Source organism: Oryctolagus cuniculus, chromosome 13, assembly GCF_964237555.1.
Source record: "Oryctolagus cuniculus chromosome 13, mOryCun1.1, whole genome shotgun sequence".
NCBI classification, from domain to species: domain Eukaryota; kingdom Metazoa; phylum Chordata; class Mammalia; order Lagomorpha; family Leporidae; genus Oryctolagus; species Oryctolagus cuniculus.
In genome coordinates this window covers 29,834,106-29,854,890 of record NC_091444.1, presented here as the reverse complement: position 1 = coordinate 29,854,890, position 20,785 = coordinate 29,834,106, and the positions used below count along the sequence as shown (strand labels likewise).

The following is a 20,785-nucleotide window of genomic DNA, read 5'->3' as shown; positions in this document are numbered from 1 at the left end:
TACCCTCACATTTGTTATGAATAAGTGGAGATAATAATACTCTGTGCACACAAACTCCATCAGGGGTTGTGCAGATCTCAGCATTACATTATATATATTATTTAGACCAATTTAGGGAGCAATTTGGACAAGTATGGAGAAGTCTTCTGAGGCCAGAGTGCCAGGCATTAAAATACAACTTCAAAAGATGACTCACCTATAACGAAAGTTGTATTAAATGTTGATATTAGCATATTTCCTAGAGGCCTTTGTATTCAATAAATATAGATGATGTAAATATAATCAACCCTTGATTAGCCATTCTCATGAAATGATAATATTAATAAACCAAAATAATTTATATTTGGACTGCATTGTATGCATTTTCTAAAATAACCAATAGCTCTTCCTAATTATGTGTTATTTATGTCAATGTGTGAAGATTAATTCCAAGTTTCTGAACAGTTCTTTTCCAAAGATTATGTAATAAAACCACAATGAAGTCACAACTTTGCTCCAAAGAAGCTCAAAGTATAAAAGTATATACTACTACAAAGATTATTGAGAGACTATGATATTTTGTAAAAATCAGCACCATTAGAGGAATTAATGAGTTTTCATGCTCTAAAATAGCTATACCTAACTCTACACTGATCCGAAGGGACTTTTTAAAAATGTTTATACATGTATTTATTTTCTTATACTTAAAAAGCAGAGCAACAGAGAGAAAGAGGGAGGGAGGGAGGGAGGGAGGGAGGGAGGGAGGGAGGGAGGGAAGGAGGGTAGGAAAGAAGGGGAGGCGGGGCGATTCCATACTTTTCACTTCCCAAATGCCCACAACAGCCAGGGGTCAGGCTTAGTCCTGGAGCCCAGAATACTATTGGGGTCTCACATGTGGGTGGCAGGGTCTGAAGAACTTGAACCATCATCTGCTACCTCCCAAGATTCCTTAGTAGGAATCTGGAAAGGAAGCAGAGTGGTCAGAGCTAGAACCTGCACTCTGATAAGGGATGTGGAAATCCCAAGAAGTGGTTTAACTTGCTGCACCACAATGAGATGGGATTTTTTTTTCACAGAAATGACATGCAGGTAACCATAGCAGAATCTAAGTTTACCTTAGTAAATGGTGAATAGACATATAATTCAAATGTGCATTTTGTTTTGTGAAAAGACAATGTTCTGAGAGTCATAGAAATTGATCAATAGTTTCTGTGCCATTTCTAATATCTGTCTGAGGTCATGGGGTGATATTGTGTTTTGTGATTTCTATTCTGTAGCCTCTAACTTTTTAAACTGCTCTAAATTTAAACATTTTCTTCCCCTGTGCAAATCACACCTCCCCAGCTGGAGTGGAAATTCCTTAAGAGTAAATACTACGCTAAATACCCTGGTGCATCTCCCAGAGCACCTGGCACGGAACTCTGTTCATAGAGAGGAGGTGGAGGTGGGAGTCTTGATAAATATGTCTCCGTTGTCCTTGCCTTGGGACACTGCCTCATCTAGTCCTCTTTTTCCTCCTGCAGCTGTCTGAAGGCCTAGCCACCCAGCAGACTCTCCATGGCCTGAAGCCCTTCACAACTTACTCCATTGGGCTGGAGGCCTGCACCTGCTTCAACTGCTGCAGCACAGGGCCCACGGCTGAGCTGAGAACTCATCCTGCCCCACCCTCAGGATTGTCCTCTCCCCAGATCCAGACGCTGGCCTCAAGGATGGCCTCTTTCCAGTGGAGCCCCCCGCTGTCCCCCAATGGTGTCACTCAAAGGTAATGAATAAGGCAAAGCAAGGCATGACATAGGTAGAGTCACCCAGCACACCCCCAAGAAGGACTTGCTGATTGAACAAACATTTAAATCAAAATAAATTAATTTGAGTGGTACTACTACCTGCAAAGGGCTCAAGTCATAAAATTCACTAATGATAGTTTAGGATCGTATTTAAATAAGACAATGCAGTATGTGTGTGCATTCACTGGATGAATGTGCTCCACCTCCTGGCTCTTAGCTGAAACAGTTAGAAGCCTCCGTGGTTAAACCAGAGTTTCCTGGATCTAATTCTGAATGTTGAGATGAACCACTGTTAGAATAAAGAAGCTACTTCACGTCTTACCTGTGCCGACAAGCAGAGTTGCTAGTGGCTGGTGGAGAGTGATGCCCATACAGATGTTGGCTTCCTTAGCATTTCTCTGGTTGCGTCTCTTGCTCCTGCTCGACAGCACTGAAGAAACTGTTTCTGTAAGCAGGTTCCCCTAAATGGAAATTCTGAAGACCTTGTTGTTCCCTGAAAACAACATCTCTCCTCACAGAATGAAACCAGTTGTAAAAAGAGGGGTTAGACTAATTCTGTTGCCCGTCTTCTTGAATGTTCATTCTCATTCTAGCTATGAGCTCCAACTCTATGCGGCATGCCCTTCTGATTCAGCCCTGCCCTGTACTCCCAGTCAAGCAGAGACAAAGTATGCTGGGCCAGACCAGCAGGCCAGCCTTGGGGGTCTCCAGCCCTATACCACCTACAAGCTGAGAGTGGTAGCACACAACGAGGTGGGCAGCACAGCTTCTGAATGGATCAGCTTCGTCACGCACAAAGAACGTAAGTAGAAAGGGCTTCTGCCAGAAGCCAGAGAGCAGCCTGAAGAGGCTTGCCATGAAATCCAGGGGAAGTCACTTTTTTGAAAGGCTGGAGTGACTATTCCGTTACATTGATTGGCACTAAGACATCATCTATAAAGAGGACTGTTGGACAAAAATGTCTATGGAATTTAATAACATGGAGATCAAGGGCAGATAGAGCAAAAACCAAGCTAGAGGAAGTTAATGAATAGGAAGAAAAGAAAATGGAACATTTTTAAAGTTTTAATCAGTGAATTAATTTTATTTGAAGTACAGAGACAGACTGACAGGGAGCTTTGATTCGGTGGTTCATTCCCCAAATGTCTAGAAGAGTCAAAGTTGAACCAAGCTGAAACCAGTATCTTGTTCTGGACCTCCCACATGGACAGCAGGCACCCAAGTAATTGAGCCACGACCTGCTGCCTCTCAGAGTGTGCACCACCAGGAAGCTGGAATCAGAGATAGAGCCAGGGCTTGAAGCCAGGCATCACAATATATAATGCCAAACACCATCTTACTTACTTACTTACTTACTTATTTGAAATGCAGATGTACAGAGAAAGAAAGGGAGAGAGATCTTTCATCTGCTCTTTTGCTCCCCAAATGCTACCACCGCCAGGGTTAGGCCAGACTGAATCCAAGAGCCAGGAACTAATTGTGGGTGGTAGGTGCCCGGGCACTTGGGCCATCTTCTGTTTTCCCAGGTGCATTATCACAGAGCTGGATGAGAAGTGGAGCAGCCAGGACTTGAACCAGTGCCCTTTATGGGATGCCAGCATTATGAGGAGGCTTAACCAAAGTGCCACAATGCTGGCCTCTCATAGAGCACTTTTTAAAATAAGATTTGTCATTCCATTTTCTTTTCAAATTACATTATACAACCTCTGGCATTTTCCAAAAGCATTGAGCCATGGCCCATCAGGAAAAGTGAAAGGGCAATTGAGTGCAGAAAGGGCCAATCTGCTAATTATCTAGGGGCCTCTTCACATTTTTACAAATTAACTTCTTTTAAAATTTTATAAGATATTTATCTATTGTTTATGAATGACAAATATAGAAAGTATTAAGAATAAAGTAAGTACTTATCAGCATTAGCTATATTGTTTGTGGAGGCTACTGGAAAATAGAAATATGAGGTCGTTTGTTCAAAAACCATTAAGAACCCTGAAACAGCAACAGCAGAACATCAGAATAAACCTAGGACTCTTCTGTGTGGGGGGCTGTGCAACTAGACAAGTTGAGCTGAGAAGCCAGTTCTGCCAATAATCTCACCACTCAGAGGCAACGACCCTTTATATTTTGACATAATCAATTTCTTCAATGTCTTCTTTTAGGCATATTTTATTATGTGGCTGAGATCACACTATAATTGAAATTTTTTTAAAGAGTTACAGGGAGAGAGTGGGGAGAGAGAGAAGGAGGGGGAGAAAGAGAGAGAGAGAGAGAGAGAGAGAGGGCAGAGAGGGAGATGTTCCATCTGCTGGTTTGCTCCCCAGATGACCCCAACAGCCAGCATTGGGCCAGTCCAAAGCCAGGATTCAAAAGCTTCATCCAGGTCACCCATGTGGATGGCAGGGGCCCAAACACTTGGGTCATCCTCTGCTTTCCCCAGGCCATTAGCAGGGAGCTAGACTGGAAGTGGAGCAGGGATGGCGACATCACAGGTGGTGCCTTATCCGCTAAGCCACAACACTGGCCCCTATAATTAAAATTTTGTAGTCTAATTTTCATACTTGATATTATTTTATTTGCATTTCCCATGGCATTAAAAAGCTCTTTACCAACCAGGTTTAATAGCTGTATAATATTTCATGCATGAATTATTTGGACATTTTGGTTAGTTTTAGTATTTCCCTTTGATAAATGTAATTAGAAAATAATCTTTGTGAACAAAGAAAAAAAATGGTTTTGGCACTTCCAAATTGATAAATGCAGTGGGAAGAATCTTGGTTTCTATGTCTATCTTATTATATTTAAATATTTGGAAACAAAATTTATCACATCAAATATTTTAATATTTGAAATCTTTGGATATTTGACACAAATTTTCTTCCGCCCTCCAAAATTATATCAGATTATAATCTCACTTAAAATATTATGTAGCACAGTGAATATTATCAAACTTTTCAAATTACACATTATGCATTCACTAAAGTCCAATACCTCTTGCAGGTTGCTAAATATGTCTGAGCAATGACATGACAGAATGTTGTAACAGGTTTAGTTAAAGGGGACTTGGCTTACTCTTGGCACTGTTGAAGCATTTAACAAGAGATCCTGACCTAAATCCTATGAGTAGTTATTATTATTACATAAATTTACAGAAGGAAAAAATAGAGGCAGGTGCATGAACTGTGTGTTACAATTCCAGAATACCTTTCACATAGACCAGGATCTGGACATAGACAATGAGTTGGCCCTGACCTGAGGCCCCATCTGAAATCACTTGGCCACTTTCCATGTCTAATAAGCAAAGTTGCACCTAACCCAAGATTACCAGGCTTGGCTGCACCCTCAGAACTACTACGTTTCTCTGGACAATTCTCTTCTGTCTCTCTGCAATTCAGACTTCAAACCTTCTCTATCAGTCCTAGGCATTGTGGCTCAGCAAATTAAGCCATTGCTTGAGAGTTTAGCATCCCAAATTTAGTCCCAGGTGCTCTGCTTCCAATCCAGCTCCATGCTGATATGCCTGGGGAAAAACAACAGATGATAGCCAATGTACTTGGGCCTTCCACATGGAAGACCAGGATGGAGTTCCTGGTTCCTGGCTTTGGCCTGGCCCAGCCCTGGTCATTGTGAATATTTATAGAGTGAAGCAGCATATGGAAGATTTCTCTCCCTGTCTCTCTGTCTCTCTCTCTGTCTCTCTCTCTCTCTCTACCTTTCGAACAAATATGTCTAAAAATAAAGACAAACCACTCCACCCTCCTACCTCTCACCCTGTCTCCCCGCATGCCCTCAATCAAGCCTACCCACCTCAGCATTTATTCTTCACAAATTCCTTACTTTGTAATTCATCAGAAAAAAGAAGAGTCAGAAATCAGTAATTTTCTTCCCTTCCCACCCAGACAAACAAACCTATACCTGCCACAAGAAAGGGTGATCCTGGTACTTTCTGTGTGAAATACGAAATACACCTGCTTTCTGGACTGTAGATACCACACCCTTCAGTAAGTCACCTTTGGCTCTCCTTACCTTCAGCGTGTCCTTCTTAGATTCAAAGTTGGTTCTGTTTGACCTTAAAGCAAACATGCAGTTATTACCTGTTGTGTTCTCTGCTCCTTCACAGCAAAACTTGCCTAGAGAGTAGTCTATGTGTGCCTTGCCCATTTTCTGTCTTCCCATGTGCACCCTAACTTCCTCACCACTGGATGAAAATCTCTTCCTATTTGTGCCCTTGACCTCCCTATTGACAAATCGGGTAGGCATTTTTCTCCAGTACTCACCGTCATTGACGTCTCAGGATCATTCAATGCAGTTGAACCTTCAATCCTTTTTTGTAAAGTGATTTTCTCGAGATGGACATTTGGCCTAGTGGTTATGACAGGATTGGGATACCTCTGTCCCAAACTGGGGTGCCTACGCTTGATCCCCAGCTCCCACTCCTGATTCCAGCTTCCCTGCCGATGCAGAGCATGGGGGACAGCAGAGATGGTGCAAGCAACTGAGCTCCTGACACCCACTTGAGAAAGCTGGTTCCTGACTTCAGGGCCAGCAATTGAGGGCATTTGGAGAGTGAATTATAGATGAGAGCTGTCGCTTCCTGTCTCTACCGGGTCTCTTTCCGTGTCTCTCAAATAAATAATATTCTGAAAAGTGATGTTAGTCTCATTTCTATGACAAACTCCTTCTATTTTCCTTCCTCTTTGAATATTCATTTTAAAGCAGCTTGCTGTTTGATCCCAAGTTCTTCAACCTACAATCCTAGCTTCCTGTGCCAGTCTTTCCTCTCCACTTCCCTTCTTTGCATTCTTCTCTCCACCCTCTTCAAGTCGGTTCATTTATCCCAATGCTTCAGTTCCCAAGGCTGAGCCCCAAAGGGTCATCTCCCACCCACGTCCTGTGCTCTGAAATGCAGACCCCTGCCCCCAGCCTCCTATTGTACACCTTCCTCTGGTCTTACAGCCAGCTAAAGGTGACAGGCTCCTAACGGAGCTTGCGTCTTTCCCCTCAACCATCATTCCCCTGTAGTCTTGGCTTCTCACTTTCTCTTGGCTGGGTCCACTCCAGGGCACAGCATATGAGGCTCCCCAAATGTTTAATGAATGAGTGAGTACATATGAACCCTCTCCTGTTTGTGGATGGCACTATTCAAGCAGTACTCTCTGTCTCCCATACTATAATCAAAGCAAATTGCAATGGTTCATAATGTCTACTGGTTAATTTTGTAATTCCCTTCACAATACATTCTTAAGCTGCTTTTGTTAATTATTTCCGGGGTTTTTTTTTTGTGGGCATTTTCCAGAAGGCCAGAGAACAGGTATATGAGGTTTATGGGTTATAACCAATTCTCTTTTTAGTCATAAAGCTCAGCTTCTGTCAGATAACTGTTTTTCCTATGCTGAAATAACAAATAATAAATAATTTATTATATAATAAATAATATAATTAATATATGATTTATTATATTATTTAAGATTTCTTATATAAATTTATTTAAGATTTCTTTCTTCTCTGTTCTTTAAAAACTGAAGTCACTAACAGTTAGACAATCACTTAATGAGAAAAGGATCCCTTATTCTCACTATTGGATCCACAGATATGAAAAGAATACAAGCAATGGCCAATTATAAAAAGGCTTTTTAAAATACCTTGCATGGCACTTTAAGAAATTTTTCTACGAGTCTGCTGTGTATCCCGCTTCCCATGATGGATTGTTCTCTCCCTTTTTGATTCTATCAGTTAGTATTAGCAGACACTAGTCTTGTTTGTGTGATCCCTTTGACTCTTAGACCTATCAGTATGATCAATTGAGAACTGAAATTGATCAAATGGACTAGTGAGATGGCATTGGTACATGCAACCTTGATGGGATTGTATTGGAATCCCCTGGCACATTTCTAACTCCACCATTTGGGGCAAGTCCGATTGAGCATGTCCCAAATTGTACATCTCCTCCCTCTCTTATTCCCACTCTTATATTTAACAGGGATCACTTTTCAGTTAAAATTTAAACACCTAAGAATAATTGTGTGTTAATTACAGAGTTCAACCAATAGTACTAGAACAAAAAGAACGGGGCCATCAAAGAAGGAGGTACCTTTCTCTGAAGGGAGGAGAGAACTTCCATAGCCTTGGGAACTCATGACTGGAGCCTAGGGAGATTACTGACGCCATAAATAAGAGTGTCAAATTGTTAGGTCAACAACAGGAGTCACTGTGTACTTACTTCTCATGTGGGATCTGTCCTTAATGTGTTGTCCAATGTGAAGTAATGCTATAACTAGTACTGAAACAGTATTTTACACTTTGTGTTTCTTTGTGGGTGCAAACTGATGAAATATTTACTTAATATATACTAAATCGATCTTCTGTATATAAAGACAATTGAAAATGAATCCTGATGTGAATGGAATGGGAGAGGGAGCAGGAGAGGGGAGGGGTGCAAGTGGGAGGGAAATTATGGGGGGGAAAGCCATTGTAATCCATAAACTGTACTTTGGAAATTTATATTTACTAAATAAATTTTAAAAATTATTAAAAAAATTAAAAAAGAAATTTTTCAAAAAATATTTGAGGGGAAAAAGACACTCCTATCTGCTGGTTCACTCCCAGATGCCCAGGGCTGGGCCAGACTGAAGCCAGGTGCTGGGAACCCAATCCTGGTCTCCCACATAGGTGGCAGGAATCCAGGTACTTATGCCATAACCTGCTGCCTCCCAGGGTCCATTATCAGGAATCTAGGTCAGAAGCTGAGATTGGAAGTTGATGTCAGGCACTCTGATACAGGATGGGAGCTGCTTCAGCTCAAGGCCAGACTCCCGTCACTAAGCTACTTATCACTCAGTATGCACCCTGGAAGAGAGAAGGCAGGAGCAGAGCAGACAAGCCAGAGATAATTTAGAAACTTCTGCGGTGTTCTGTGGAGGTGATCACATGACTACTCAGCAGTGGGTATGGAACAGCAGTAGCAACACCTCCTGGCCCCTCTGCCTGAATTACCCCTTCTTCAGTGGAAGAGCAGAAGTGACGTGTGTGGGCCACCACTGGCCTTCCTTGAGAAAATAACGTCCTGATCTAAAGTGCCTGCCAATACCCATGGTGTAAACAGCCCCTGCATTGCTGATTTCAGGTTAACAGCAAGGCAGCACTAAGCAAGGGGTGGGGAAGACCAGGGTAGTCACAAATCATATATCTCCAGCATCTAGATACAATAAGTGTAAATAAGCTTAAGTGCATGGATGATAGTAAAATGTAGTGAAATTACCAAAAAAGTTGTAAATTTTCAGTATTACCTTTTTTAAAAGTATTTATTTATTTATTTGAAAGGCAGAGTTACAGAGAAAGAGAGAAAGATCTCCCATCCACTGGTTTACTCCGCAGAAGACTAGGAGGGTCCTGGAAAAACCCAGAGCCAGGAACTCTAGCCAGGTCTCCCATGTGGGTGGCACAAGCCCAAGCGTTGTCCCATCTTCTGCTGCTTTCCCAGCTGGGAGCTGAATCCGAAGTGGAGCTGCAGAGACTACAGCTGGTGCTCATATGGGATGCTGGCATCGCAGGTGGCAGTTTGACCTGCTATGCCACAAGATTGGCTGCTAAATTGTGCTCGTTTAGATGAATGTACACTGACTGTGACACAGCAACTCTGCCGTCAGCGATAAGCAGGCCTTGGTGCAGGGCTTTGGTCTCCTACCAGCCTCTGAAATGAGGCAAGACCTTTGTCCTCCCTGAACCCATCCTTACTGGATTGCTTTGAGGATTAAATGCGATCAGGTTTGCCAAGTGCCAGGGGCACAATAGCTCTTCCCATTTTCTCAGCACCCTGGAGCGAGATCACATCACTCCCTTATTCTTGATTATTTTGATTGCTTACTTCTTCCTCAGGAAGTTCTCCAGATTCTCCAAGACTCCTATTTTTCTTGCTATTTACAAGCTTTCTCTTACTTGCACTCTTATGTTATATAGGAGGAGTGGAAACCTACTGTATATTCTATGGGAAATTAAAGGAAGATGTTAGAGGGAAGCCATAAACAAAAACAGAAATGAATTTCATTGTGATATTAGGCAGGATTAGTGTTAGGAAGCAGAGAGGGGACAGCGCTGTGGTGCAGTGGCTTAAAGCCCTGGCCTGAAGCACCAGCATCCCATATGGGCAAAGGTTCTAGTCCCGGTTGTTTCACTTCCAATCCAGCTCTCTGCTATGTCCTGGGAAAGCAGTGGAAGATGGCCCAAGTCCTTAGGCCCTGGCACTCACATGGGAGACCGAAAGAAGCTCCTGGCTCCTGGCTTCAGATGGGCGAAGCTCCAGCCATTGTGGCCAGTTGGGGAGTGAGCCAGCGGATAGAGGACCTTTTTCTGTATTTACCTCTCTCTGTAACTCTGTCTTTCAAATAAATAAAAAAAAATATTTAAAAAAAGAAAGCAGAGAAATTTAAATGCTTGCTAACTCCTGATTCTGTATTTACAGAAATTTATTTTTATGCTTCTATGAAAATGTCTTATTTCAAAAGATACAAATCAAATATGTTCTTATGGTTGAATCTTATGATTGGAAAAGCATAATTACTCTTTGTTACATGTCCCAACATAAGCAACAGATGAATTTATTATTTTTTAAAAGAAGAAAGTGATATTCAATTTATTCTTACCACTTACTCCTGTCTTAAAAGCCCACTGGGTGTTTAGATGGATCTTAATGCTTTTATAAATGTATTGATTATTTTGGAGAAAATGAGATCTCATGAAATAAATCTCTTCTGACTTGACAAGATGATGTGGGATCCCTTCACTTGTTTCTCCAGTAATTCCATTTAATGAGGAGTCTCAGCTAAGAATTTTGGTTTTCCTTTGTTTTATTAAGGAGTTGCAAATGAGAAGGGAACATATTGGTAAGAGACATGCAGAGTTGTTCTATATCTGATATAATATTTAGGGGACCTGAGCTTGATTATGTACTAACGTACTATGCTGTTGATTGATTAGTTGGGGCAATGAATTATTATACTCAAATTGCTGTTTGCAAGGCTTTTTAACTATCTTAGAAAACAAACAGTTCACGAAAAAGCTTTAAAAATAAATGGGTGCCAAAAGGACATAATTCACCATCTAAGTAGTTTGGTTTGGGGAAAAAAAAAAAAAAAACAAAACATTAACTTCATCTAGTCTTTGGGGCTTGTAGCAATAAATATTGCTTCGATATGAAAAATAGCTATCTACTGTAGTTAATAGTGTTAAGGATAGTTTTCCTGTTAAAAAGAAGGAAAATGCAATAAAATATGAGCTCCAGGGTTATGTCAGTGAGCAGCTCTACTTTATGTTAATAGTTTTATTTATAAAACACCACTCTATTGATTTTTTTTTTCTTTCGGAAAGCAGGTGCAAAATTGCTGAAAAAGCATTTCACAAAAATTCTCATTGCCAATCCTGGTTGTGTTGTAACACTTAGGGCAAAGTGAAGGTGTCCAACAGCATGGGGGTTTGGGGTTTTGCTTTAGTTTGGTTTGGTTTGGTTCATATGAATTTCCAGAAAAGCACATATGTGCACCCACTGAGCAGTTTTACCATAATGAAAACACACAACTTTCTCCCAACAGTGCCTCAGTACCGAGCCCCATTCTCGGTGGAGAGCAATCTGTCTATGGTGTGGGTGAACTGGAGCGGCACCTTCCTTCTGCATGGCCCGCTGAGGGAGTATGTGTTAACCGACGGAGGCCAGCGTGTGTACAGCGGCGTGGACACCACCCTGTACATACCAAGGACAGCGGACAAAAGTTAGTTTCTCATTCACATTTCTCGTGTGAAAGGGCCTCTGTGGCTTGTCAATAAATCTGAAAGTTGAGACAATAAATCTGAAAGTTGATCAGGGGGTGTGCATGGTGAAAATGTCTTGGTTTAAGTGGCCACTTCCCGTGGAAAAATTACTACTCAGAGTAAACAAGGTCTTCCTTCCCATGAGCGGCTTGCTACCCTACAGCCTCAAAGTGGAGCCGCCTCCAGCTGACCAATCTGTCCCCAGGAAGGAACAAGACCAAGATCCAAGGGCAGATGGTGGCCCTGAGAGAAGTGGCACCCACACAATCAATGAGTATCTTAAAATAACACTCTGGTAGGGACTTCCAGGATCTTGCTCAATCCCCAGCTCCAAACAGAGCCCCTCACCCAATAAGACACAGACCTTCTCCAACCATCAGAGGAAATAGGTGTCCCTCAATATCAGCTTCTGAAAGGACAGCCTTCCACCACCCATAAGACCAGACTTCTTCTCCCTGATTAATTACGTGTTCCTTTCAATTGAAATGAGGAAAAATTTCACTCATGTTAAGTATTTTCTAGTAAGTAGTGTGGTCACAGGACCAATAGATACCCAGCCATTTTAAGCAATCTAGACTATACATTGAATTCATCAGCCATTTTAAGCAATCTGAAATTATATGCTGAATTAATTAGTGGGCATTTTTCAGTTTACTTGAAAATACTATTTATTTTGGCAAAGGGTAGAAGTAAATGCGCCAGCATTTCACCTGTGAGTATTTGGAACTTAACAATAAGTCTCAGCACAAATCGGCTACCCATTTTCATGGTCACAGTCCTTGGTCACCTGGCAGCTTGTTGCAATGGGAAGATGGTCTGACAATTGGAAGATCCAGGCTCTACCTGGCCAGGCCTCCAACCATCTGTGTGGTTTTTCAAGAGCCACTTCCCTCCAGGTCCTGGCTATTGAAAAAGGAATTCAGACCATGTACCTTCCAACATCCCTTTGGAGCTCTCCTATGCAGTAAGAAACTGATCACTCGATGGAAGGTCCGTGTGTCAGTTTTAAAGGACAAATTTAGACCATATGCAAAGTAAGACCTAATTTGTGTGTGAATTCTTTCCTTTACTATATAAGTGCTCTCTTTATTATTACTACAGACATGTTATTAGTTATATTAGTTGTAGCTTTTTTTCTGACAATCTTTAATGAGCAATGAGTTTTCGTATTTGGTAAAATCCTAACATCTTGATCTGGAATCCTATTTACAGAATTTTTAATGCTGTTTTGAAAGTAGGTCCCCTGTTTATAAGTACCGAATGCCCAAGTCCTTTACCAGTTGTTCCTGTTGTTCAGCTTTCTTTTTCCAGGTCACCTGCACTACAGATGAAGGAAGCGTTAAGACGCCAATGATCCAATATGATACATCTACTGGATTTGGTAAGCTTCTAACTCATACTTGTATTACCTTTAGTGCAGCTCTAAACTCGTTCTTCTCAAGACCCATACATGGGTTTGTTTGTATGTGCTTGTGCCGATATAGTAGCATAGATTATGGAAGGAACTGTAGTAAGACTAACTGGAACTTGCATTACGTAAGGAGCTGGAATCCACTCTTAAGATGCCAACTCATCAGACAGTAGATAGAGGGAAGCCACAGGGAGCTGGCTAAACTCTTCTAACCAAATATCCTGTCAGGATGGCGCTGTATGACTTTGTGTACAGAAAAAGTTGATTTCTAGGGAGTGAGTGAGAGAGAGAGAGGTCTTCCATCTCCTGTTCACTCCCCAAATGGCCGCAATGGCTCAAGTTGGGTTGATCTGATGCCATGAGCCAGGAGCCTCCTCCAGGTCTCCCACGTGGGTGCAGGGCCCCATGGACTTGGGCCATCTTCTACTGATTTCTCAGGCCAGAGCAAACAGCTGGATTGGATGTAGAGCAGCCGGGACTCAAACCAGCACCCATATGAGATGCCGGCATTGCAGGCAGCAGCCTTACCTGCTACCTCATAGCACAAGCCCTCTGATACCCTATTTTAAATTCCAGAAAATAATGCTATATCCCATTTATATACAATGCTTTTGTAAAGGAAACATGTCCTAAAATTCTGCAACATACATACGGTTATCAAGAAAAGCTTCAATGTGTAAAAATAATAAACTACTATCCCATGATTCCTGAGTTTGCCTGTTTGAATGCCATATAAAAGTTCTTAGAACCAACAGAATTCCCCCCACATCATGCATCCGATTTTATTTAATAGCAGCTGGGTGGGATAGGAAAGACTCCCCCTGGAGCTCTTTGGCGCTGCAGTGTTTATGCAAGTGGGTGAACCGAGCTCTGAGGGGCACAGAAACTCACCCTGGAATGCTCCACAGTGTGTTGCTAGGATGAGAACTTGACATGGTTGTTAATTTCCCTTTTTCTTTTTTAACCTTCAACATAATCCTTCATCAATTGTATTTATTTGTTTTGTTATTTATTTTCATTTTATTTGAAAGTCAAAGAGAAAGAGAGAGAATCTTCCATCTCTTGGTTCACTCCCTAAATGCCCACAGTAGTCTAGGGCTGGGCCAGGCTGAAGTCAGGAGCCCAGAACACAATCTGGGTCTTCCATGTGGTGGCAGGGACCCAAGAACTTGAACTATCACCTGCTACCTCTCAAGGTGCCGACTCGCAGGAAGCTGGAATCAGAAGCGGAGCCAGGACTCCAGCCCAAGCGCTGCAATCTGAGAGGAGAGCTTCATAAGCAGTATCTTAACCAGTGTGCCAAATGCCTGCCCCAGGCCTGCTTTTCCAATTGTCTCCTCACCCAGGACCTTGTAGCGATCTTCCTCCAATTTAGGGAAGTCTCAGAATCTCCTCAATGCGCTTGTTTGTCATACAGTTTCCTAGTCCCCAGGCAGAGGTTTCGGATCAGGGAGCCTGGCGGTCCTGACACAGGGGCCCAGAGCCACACACTGAACAATACCTCCTCCTACAGCCGTCAGCGAGGGGCCCACTCTGGCTCCAGCTGTGCACTGGGCTTTTCTCCAGCATGGAGGCTCAGCCACTGGAGTCCAACCCCTGACCATGAACCTCCCACTGGATGCGTGGTGGGGTCCCTGAAGGTGAACAGGGCTTCAAAAGGATGCAGAAACCCCACCCTGATTTCAAGCACTTCCTGAAAGAGGAGAAATCCCCGGTGGCCTCATGAGTAGGAACTGAGGTTCCGTGGCAGAGGAGCCAACTGTGAAAAGTGGCTGTCCTGTCTGGAGGCTGGGCCCTGGGCAGAGCAGAGGGGAGGGACGCTGAGGACCGTGCACGTTCCAAGGTGTGCTGCCCACCTGACAGCCATCGTCAGTTTTAATTTTTGTAATACCCCTTTCAAAATGCTCCTGCTCTTTGCCTGAAGGCAGCCTCCAAGCAGGAAAGCGGCAGTGCGCTCGCTTCCCCCTCACTGTTCCTAGGGCTGTTGCCCTTGCTGCTCTCTGGAGCAGGCCTGCCCTCTGCTCTCCTGTGCGTTTCTGAGCAAGGGGCCTACTGGGCCCACTGCATCAGTTTTCAGAGTTCCTGCCCTGCGTCAGCCACAGAGGAAACGTAACCCTAAGCTTTTTGCTTGTGTTTTTAACATTTCTTCATCTATGTGAGAAACAGAGAGTGAGCGACCTCCATTGGCAGGTTTTCTCCCCTCGTGGCTGCACCAGCCCCCAACGGGGGCTGCAGCCAGGAGCAGAGACTCACTCCAGATCTCCCACATGGGTAGAGGAAGGCAGTATCTTGAGCTGGCATTAGCAGGGGGCTAGAGTGAGGACATGGAGGCAGATTCCACCCCCAGGTCCTCTGTATGGAACACAGGCATCTTGACAGCTAGGTCCAACGCCCACCCCTTCTTTGTTTTGAATTGAACAACACTGATTCTTAACATAGGACAGTCTGACCTACTCTGGAGCTAATCAGAGCTTGAACTCCAACCTTTCCTTTTGGAGATGAGGACGCAGAGGCCCAGTGAGTCAGTGCTTGTTTTCCTTTTTTTCCACAGAGCTGATCTGAGTAGAATATTAGGGCTACCAAAAAGTAGTCCTCCCCTCCCAGGTCAGGGTTTAGTTTCAGTCACCGTTTCCCCTTCCTGAAATAGCTTCACCCCATTTCTGAACTCTTTCCATTTAACCCTTTCCCCGAGTGTGAATGTCTTGAGGTGCTGGAAAGGGGAAGGATTGTGTGCTGAGAGAACAGGCATTTGGGACTGCATCTATCTGTCCTTCTGCCTCTGCATTTGCTTTCAACGGGCAGCTCTCTGGCTCATGGCTCTGTGCCAGCCTGGGTAGCAGCTGAGTCAGACCCACAGGTTTTTCCCTGGCTGCAGCTAGCATGTGGGCAGAAGCTGAGCTTCCAGACCCCTTGAACACTGTTTGTCCAGCTGATGGCATGTGCTGTTCCACAGTGACCCCTTTAAGACTTTTCCTACCTGCCCTGGCTTGTTCCAGTGTCCCCCACAATCCTGCCACTGCCTTTTCTTCATGCCTGGGAAGTCCTTCACATAGGGCCTGGCTCAGAGCAGGTAAAAGCTCATAAAATGGGAGCTACTTGCATGAGTCTCATGTGCTGAGAATCTCATCAGCTTGCCACACAAGGATGCAAATCCAGGGTAAGCCATCCCATTGCTGAAGAATTTCCATGCACAGCTCTCCCAGCACACGCGAGTGAAGGTTTGCAGAGCTCTTTGTTGTCCACAGAGGCCATGGGACAAGAAATATAAAGGCCCCTTGTTAGTGAACGTTAACAATTAAGGCTGTTAATGCAATGGAAACAGAGATCTGATGATTCAAAATCCAGTTTGCACAAATCATCTCACAAACAAAGCTGTGATGTGAAATGAGGGACTTAGGATATCCACAGTATTAGCCATGTATGTGACTATGTAGCAGTCACATTAAGGGCTCCTGTCCTGTAGGACAGCCCACTGCACAAAAAAGGACTTTGCTCCCAGGGCACATGGTATGAAACAGGCAACCTTGGAACCCCTTTTAAACATTGCTTCTGGGGGCCGGCACTTTGGCATAGTGGGTAAAGCCGCTGCCTGCACTGCCGGAATCCCATATGGACACTGGTTCAAGTCCCGGCTGCTCTATGGCCTGGAAAAGCAGTTGAAGATGGCCCAAGTACTTGCGTCTCTACACCCACATGAGAGACCCTGAGAAAGCTCCTGGCTTCAGATGGGCACGGCTCCATCCGTTGCAGCCATCTGGGGAGTGAATCAGCAGATGGAAGACCTCTCTCTCTCTCTCTCTCTCTCTCTGCCTCTGCTCTGCCTCTCTGTAACTCTGCCTTTCAAATAAATAAACAAACCTTTAAAAAAAATTGTTCCTAAACAACCGAAGATGACAGTGGAGACTGTCATCTTTCCCAGGACTTGCCACGGCAGTGATGATGAGCACCCTGAATAGCAAGGCCAAGAGTGCCAGTGAGGTCTGGAAGCTTCTTGTTCCAACCCAGCAAAACACTGCCCCATTACCCCAGCCTGCACTCAAGCGCCAGCAGTGACCACGAGACAAACTGCTTTCAACTCCCTCCCAATTCATTCCCAAACAACAGACATTACACAGTCACTTTCTGGCCTGATAACGTTTCCCTTTGCTTTCTCTGGATTTTGCAGGCCTGGTTCTCACAACTCCTGGAGAAAAGAGAGGCTCGGAGAGCAAAGTCACAGAGTTCTACAGTGAGCTGTGGTTCATTGTGCTCATGGCGGTGCTGGGCTTGATCTTGTTGGCCATTTTTCTGTCCCTGATACTGCAAAGGAAGATCCACAGAGAACCATACATCAGAGAGAGACCCCCCTTGGTGCCTGTTCAGAAAAGGATGTCTGCACTGAGTGTCTACCCACCGGGTGAACCCCACATGGTATGTCGGTAAAGGCATGGCCCTGTGTCCTGGTCACCAGGTTGAGTCCTAGTTGTTGCCTGGTATTTGAGGGACATTGGTTCAAGCACCGCCTTCTGATACCCAAATCCCTGTATGCTCATGCCCTTCGTATACAATGGCTTACTATTTGCATATAACCACCTGCATCCTCCTGTAGACGTCAATCTTCCCTAGATTGCTTGCAATGCTTAAAACAATTGTTAGCCTGTATTATTTAAGGAATAATGATGACAACAAAGGAACAAAGCTTTTTATAAAATATTCTGGACCTACATTTGGTTGTTTGAGGCCATGTCTACGATACCTGCCAACTGGACTCGTTTTTCTTTAAGGGAAATATTTCCATAATGTTAGCAACAAGGATGTAGATGATGGTTCTGTGTGACTACATGCAGGCAGTAAGGGAAGCTAACCCTACTGGAGCTTTCTCCACTTTGGCTGTGCGTTAGACCTACCTGAGAAGCTCTGGAAACCATCACTGCCCAGGATGAGTCATCCAGAGAATTCTGGTTCCAGTAGGGGCCCTCACTGTGGGACAAACAGCTCCTGATAGCTCCACACAACCTGTTCCCAAGACAGGATATCAGGCAAAGGTCAGGGTGGTGACCCCAGCTGGAGTGGTACAGGAAGGAGCTTACACGGGGCACTTTTGGAGGGGTAAAAGGTGACTGGATTCCATGGTACACTGACTTGCAGCTGTGTCTACCTGAAGGAGAAAATGCTGTGGTTTCTCTTCCATCCTTCCTTCCCTCCCTCCCTTCTTCCCTTTTGTCCTTTTATTTATTTATTTTTTCCAAATAGCTGTTCCATATATTGGTTTACTTCCCAAACACCCACAACAGCCAGATCTGGGCCAGGCTAAAACCAGGGTTTGGGAACTGAATCTGTGTCTACCATTCAAGTACTTAGGAACCTAAGTCCTTGAGCCATCATCCACTGCCTTCCATGATGCACACTGGCAGGGACCTGGAATTGGGGCAGAGCCAGGGCTTAAACCCAAGTTCTCTGCCATGGGATGTGGATGTCCCACACAGTGTCTTAGCTGCTACACCAAATGCCTTCCCCAAGGCTCCAGTTTCTAATACTTACCAGGCACCAGTCTGCTGCTCTAGCTGTGTACCCCAAGGGCTGCATCTACCTGAGGGGAGCATCTTTTTTCCGTTGTGCACAGAGGTCTGTGTGAGCTGGTAGCCACATGTAGTGCAGACATCCTCTGAGGGCCATGCTCTGTGGCGTGGTGGACCAGGCAATGGGGTGCTGACTTGGGGGTGGTGAGGTAGCAAAGCCTGCACAGCCTGGACCTCGGCTCATAGTGCAGCCACTCTTCTTCCCTGCCCACCCCCTCATTCCCATGAGCCTTCTCCCCCCTTCAGCCCATCAAACAGCTCCTCTTACAGGGCCTTTGCTACTTCTGCCCACTTGGGCTCACACTTCAGCTTTGCTCAATCTTTACATCAATGCCACCTCCCCTGCTATGTGAAATACAATTCCCTAGTCCTTGAACCCACATTTTGTTTTATTCCAAAGCACTTACCACCACATGACACTATGTCAGATACATTTGACTCTTCTGATACAGAATATAAGCTCCCTGAGGGCAGGGATCTTGTGGGCCATTGACTCTTGTGTCCCAGCAGCTACAGCAGTGCCTGGCTCATGATAGGTACTCCACAAAGGTCTTCCTTGAAGAGGTGGATACTGAATGGTCTGTTCCAGCCACGAGCTCCCTTTTGCTCCTGTTTAGTTCACAGACATGAGAAGCTCAGGGAAGAGCAGATACTTCCAAATCACCCCTTGTTGAAGGGTAACTTTCTTTGAAGAGACCAAGCTCTTTAAGCAAAGGCTGCTGGGCTGCTGGAGAGAAGCCATGGATGTGTGAAGACAGCAGGGGACATTTGTTTAGCCTGGCTGATGAGTCCACTGACCTCCAGGTCCTGTTGAGTGCATGCAGAAAGTGGAAGGTACCTTCCCAAGCACTGCTGGGAACATCTACTTTGTAGCATGGAGCATGGTTCCAGAAAAAACTTAGCCACACGCCAATAGTGTCCAGAACTCACTGGTGCTAAATCTTCCTGCCCTGTCCCCTGACCGCCTCCCTCTAGGCAGGTGCCCATGCATCATAATCCTGATGAGGATGGTTGCATCTTCTGTATGTGGTTAACTTAGAAATCAAGAAACAACGCAGCCTTTCTGTGGAACTGGGATGTTATTCTGGATGTAACCCATCATCGGGTTTTAATGAGTCTTGTTAAGCTTTGTTTTGTCCAAGGGAGGGCCCTGAACTCTCTGCATCAGGATCACATAGTTGCGGTACCTACAGGTCTGAAAAGAAACTCAAGACTCTACCATTTTAGCCAGCATTTCAGCAAGTCTGATATCCATGGGGATTTGAGTGATGCCATGTAGTGAATTAAAAATTCAATACCATGCCTTGTAAGCAGTGTGTACAGCTTGAACACCAATAGAAACAGGTTTGGGGTGGGGTGTGGCCACTGATTAGATGCTACAGTGCTGAAAGGGTATAGGGCAGACAGAGACTCCTGGGACAAGTAGACAAAAGGACTGGTGCACCTGTCTCCTTTACAGCCTTTACCGTCACGGAAAACCAGGGTGACCCCCAAAAGACCAGCTCTTGCTGCATGGCAAGACTGAGTGAGGGGTAAGGAGGAGAAGGAATGGCTGCTGGGCGCTCTTGGCCCAGAGCACTGGCTTCTCTCTGCAGTGAGACTGCCCCTCCCAAGCCTGGGAGGTGCAGGTTGGCAGCGGTGAAAGCTGGGGTGGACCAGACCAGTGGGAAGTTTTCCCCAGAATCCATTGACTCTCAGTTTGATCTTACCCAGTAGAGAAAATGTATTGACGTCTTCTTCTGTTGTTGTTTAAAAATATTTTAAAGCCAAGTTGCTCTTATAAAGTTGGAGACCACAAGAAGAAATCGGGCAGGCTGTAGGAGCCTGGTTTGCATTAGGCCAACAGATGAAGCATCTCTGTTGGTGACCACAGGCTCCTGATCTACTCAGCGTCAAGGGGCAGGGTCTACACAGGGACGAGCTGGATCCAGCTGCTCAGTTCCCCCACACCGGCTTTCTTTTCCCTTGGGTGGCTCAGTGAGACACTAATCTACCGCACCTCAAGATCACTGTGCCTCTCACCTGTCAGGATCTGGTTACAGTGCTGCTGTGAACCCGAAGCACCCCAGCCCTCTGAACAGGTGAGGGACCCCTGGAACATCACACACTACCTGGCCAAAGGATTTAAGGCTCCCCTCTGAACAACAAATTGTGAGCATGGGCAAAAGGGAACACAAGAGTATTTTGTATTTTATGAACGTTTTTCACAGTCACCCTGTACACTACTCCACAGTTAAGTTCAAGTGCAGGTTTTACTT

The 20,785-nt window shown here is 44.5% G+C and overlaps 1 protein-coding gene across 3 annotated transcripts in view; it reads left to right on the top strand.

The window, feature by feature from the left end:
* The window catches only part of USH2A (usherin), an 848,241-nt gene that overhangs the window by 813,710 nt on the left and 13,746 nt on the right, over window positions 1-20,785 (top strand). For all 3 annotated transcript variants that reach the window (XM_070055318.1, XM_008268426.4, XM_070055317.1), the window contains exons 66-70: window positions 1,503-1,741; window positions 2,357-2,565; window positions 11,342-11,518; window positions 12,856-12,939; window positions 17,135-17,379. In XM_070055318.1, the coding sequence (XP_069911419.1) occupies window positions 1,503-1,741; window positions 2,357-2,565; window positions 11,342-11,518; window positions 12,856-12,939; window positions 17,135-17,379 (954 nt within the window). The remainder of the gene's footprint in view (window positions 1-1,502; window positions 1,742-2,356; window positions 2,566-11,341; window positions 11,519-12,855; window positions 12,940-17,134; window positions 17,380-20,785) is intronic.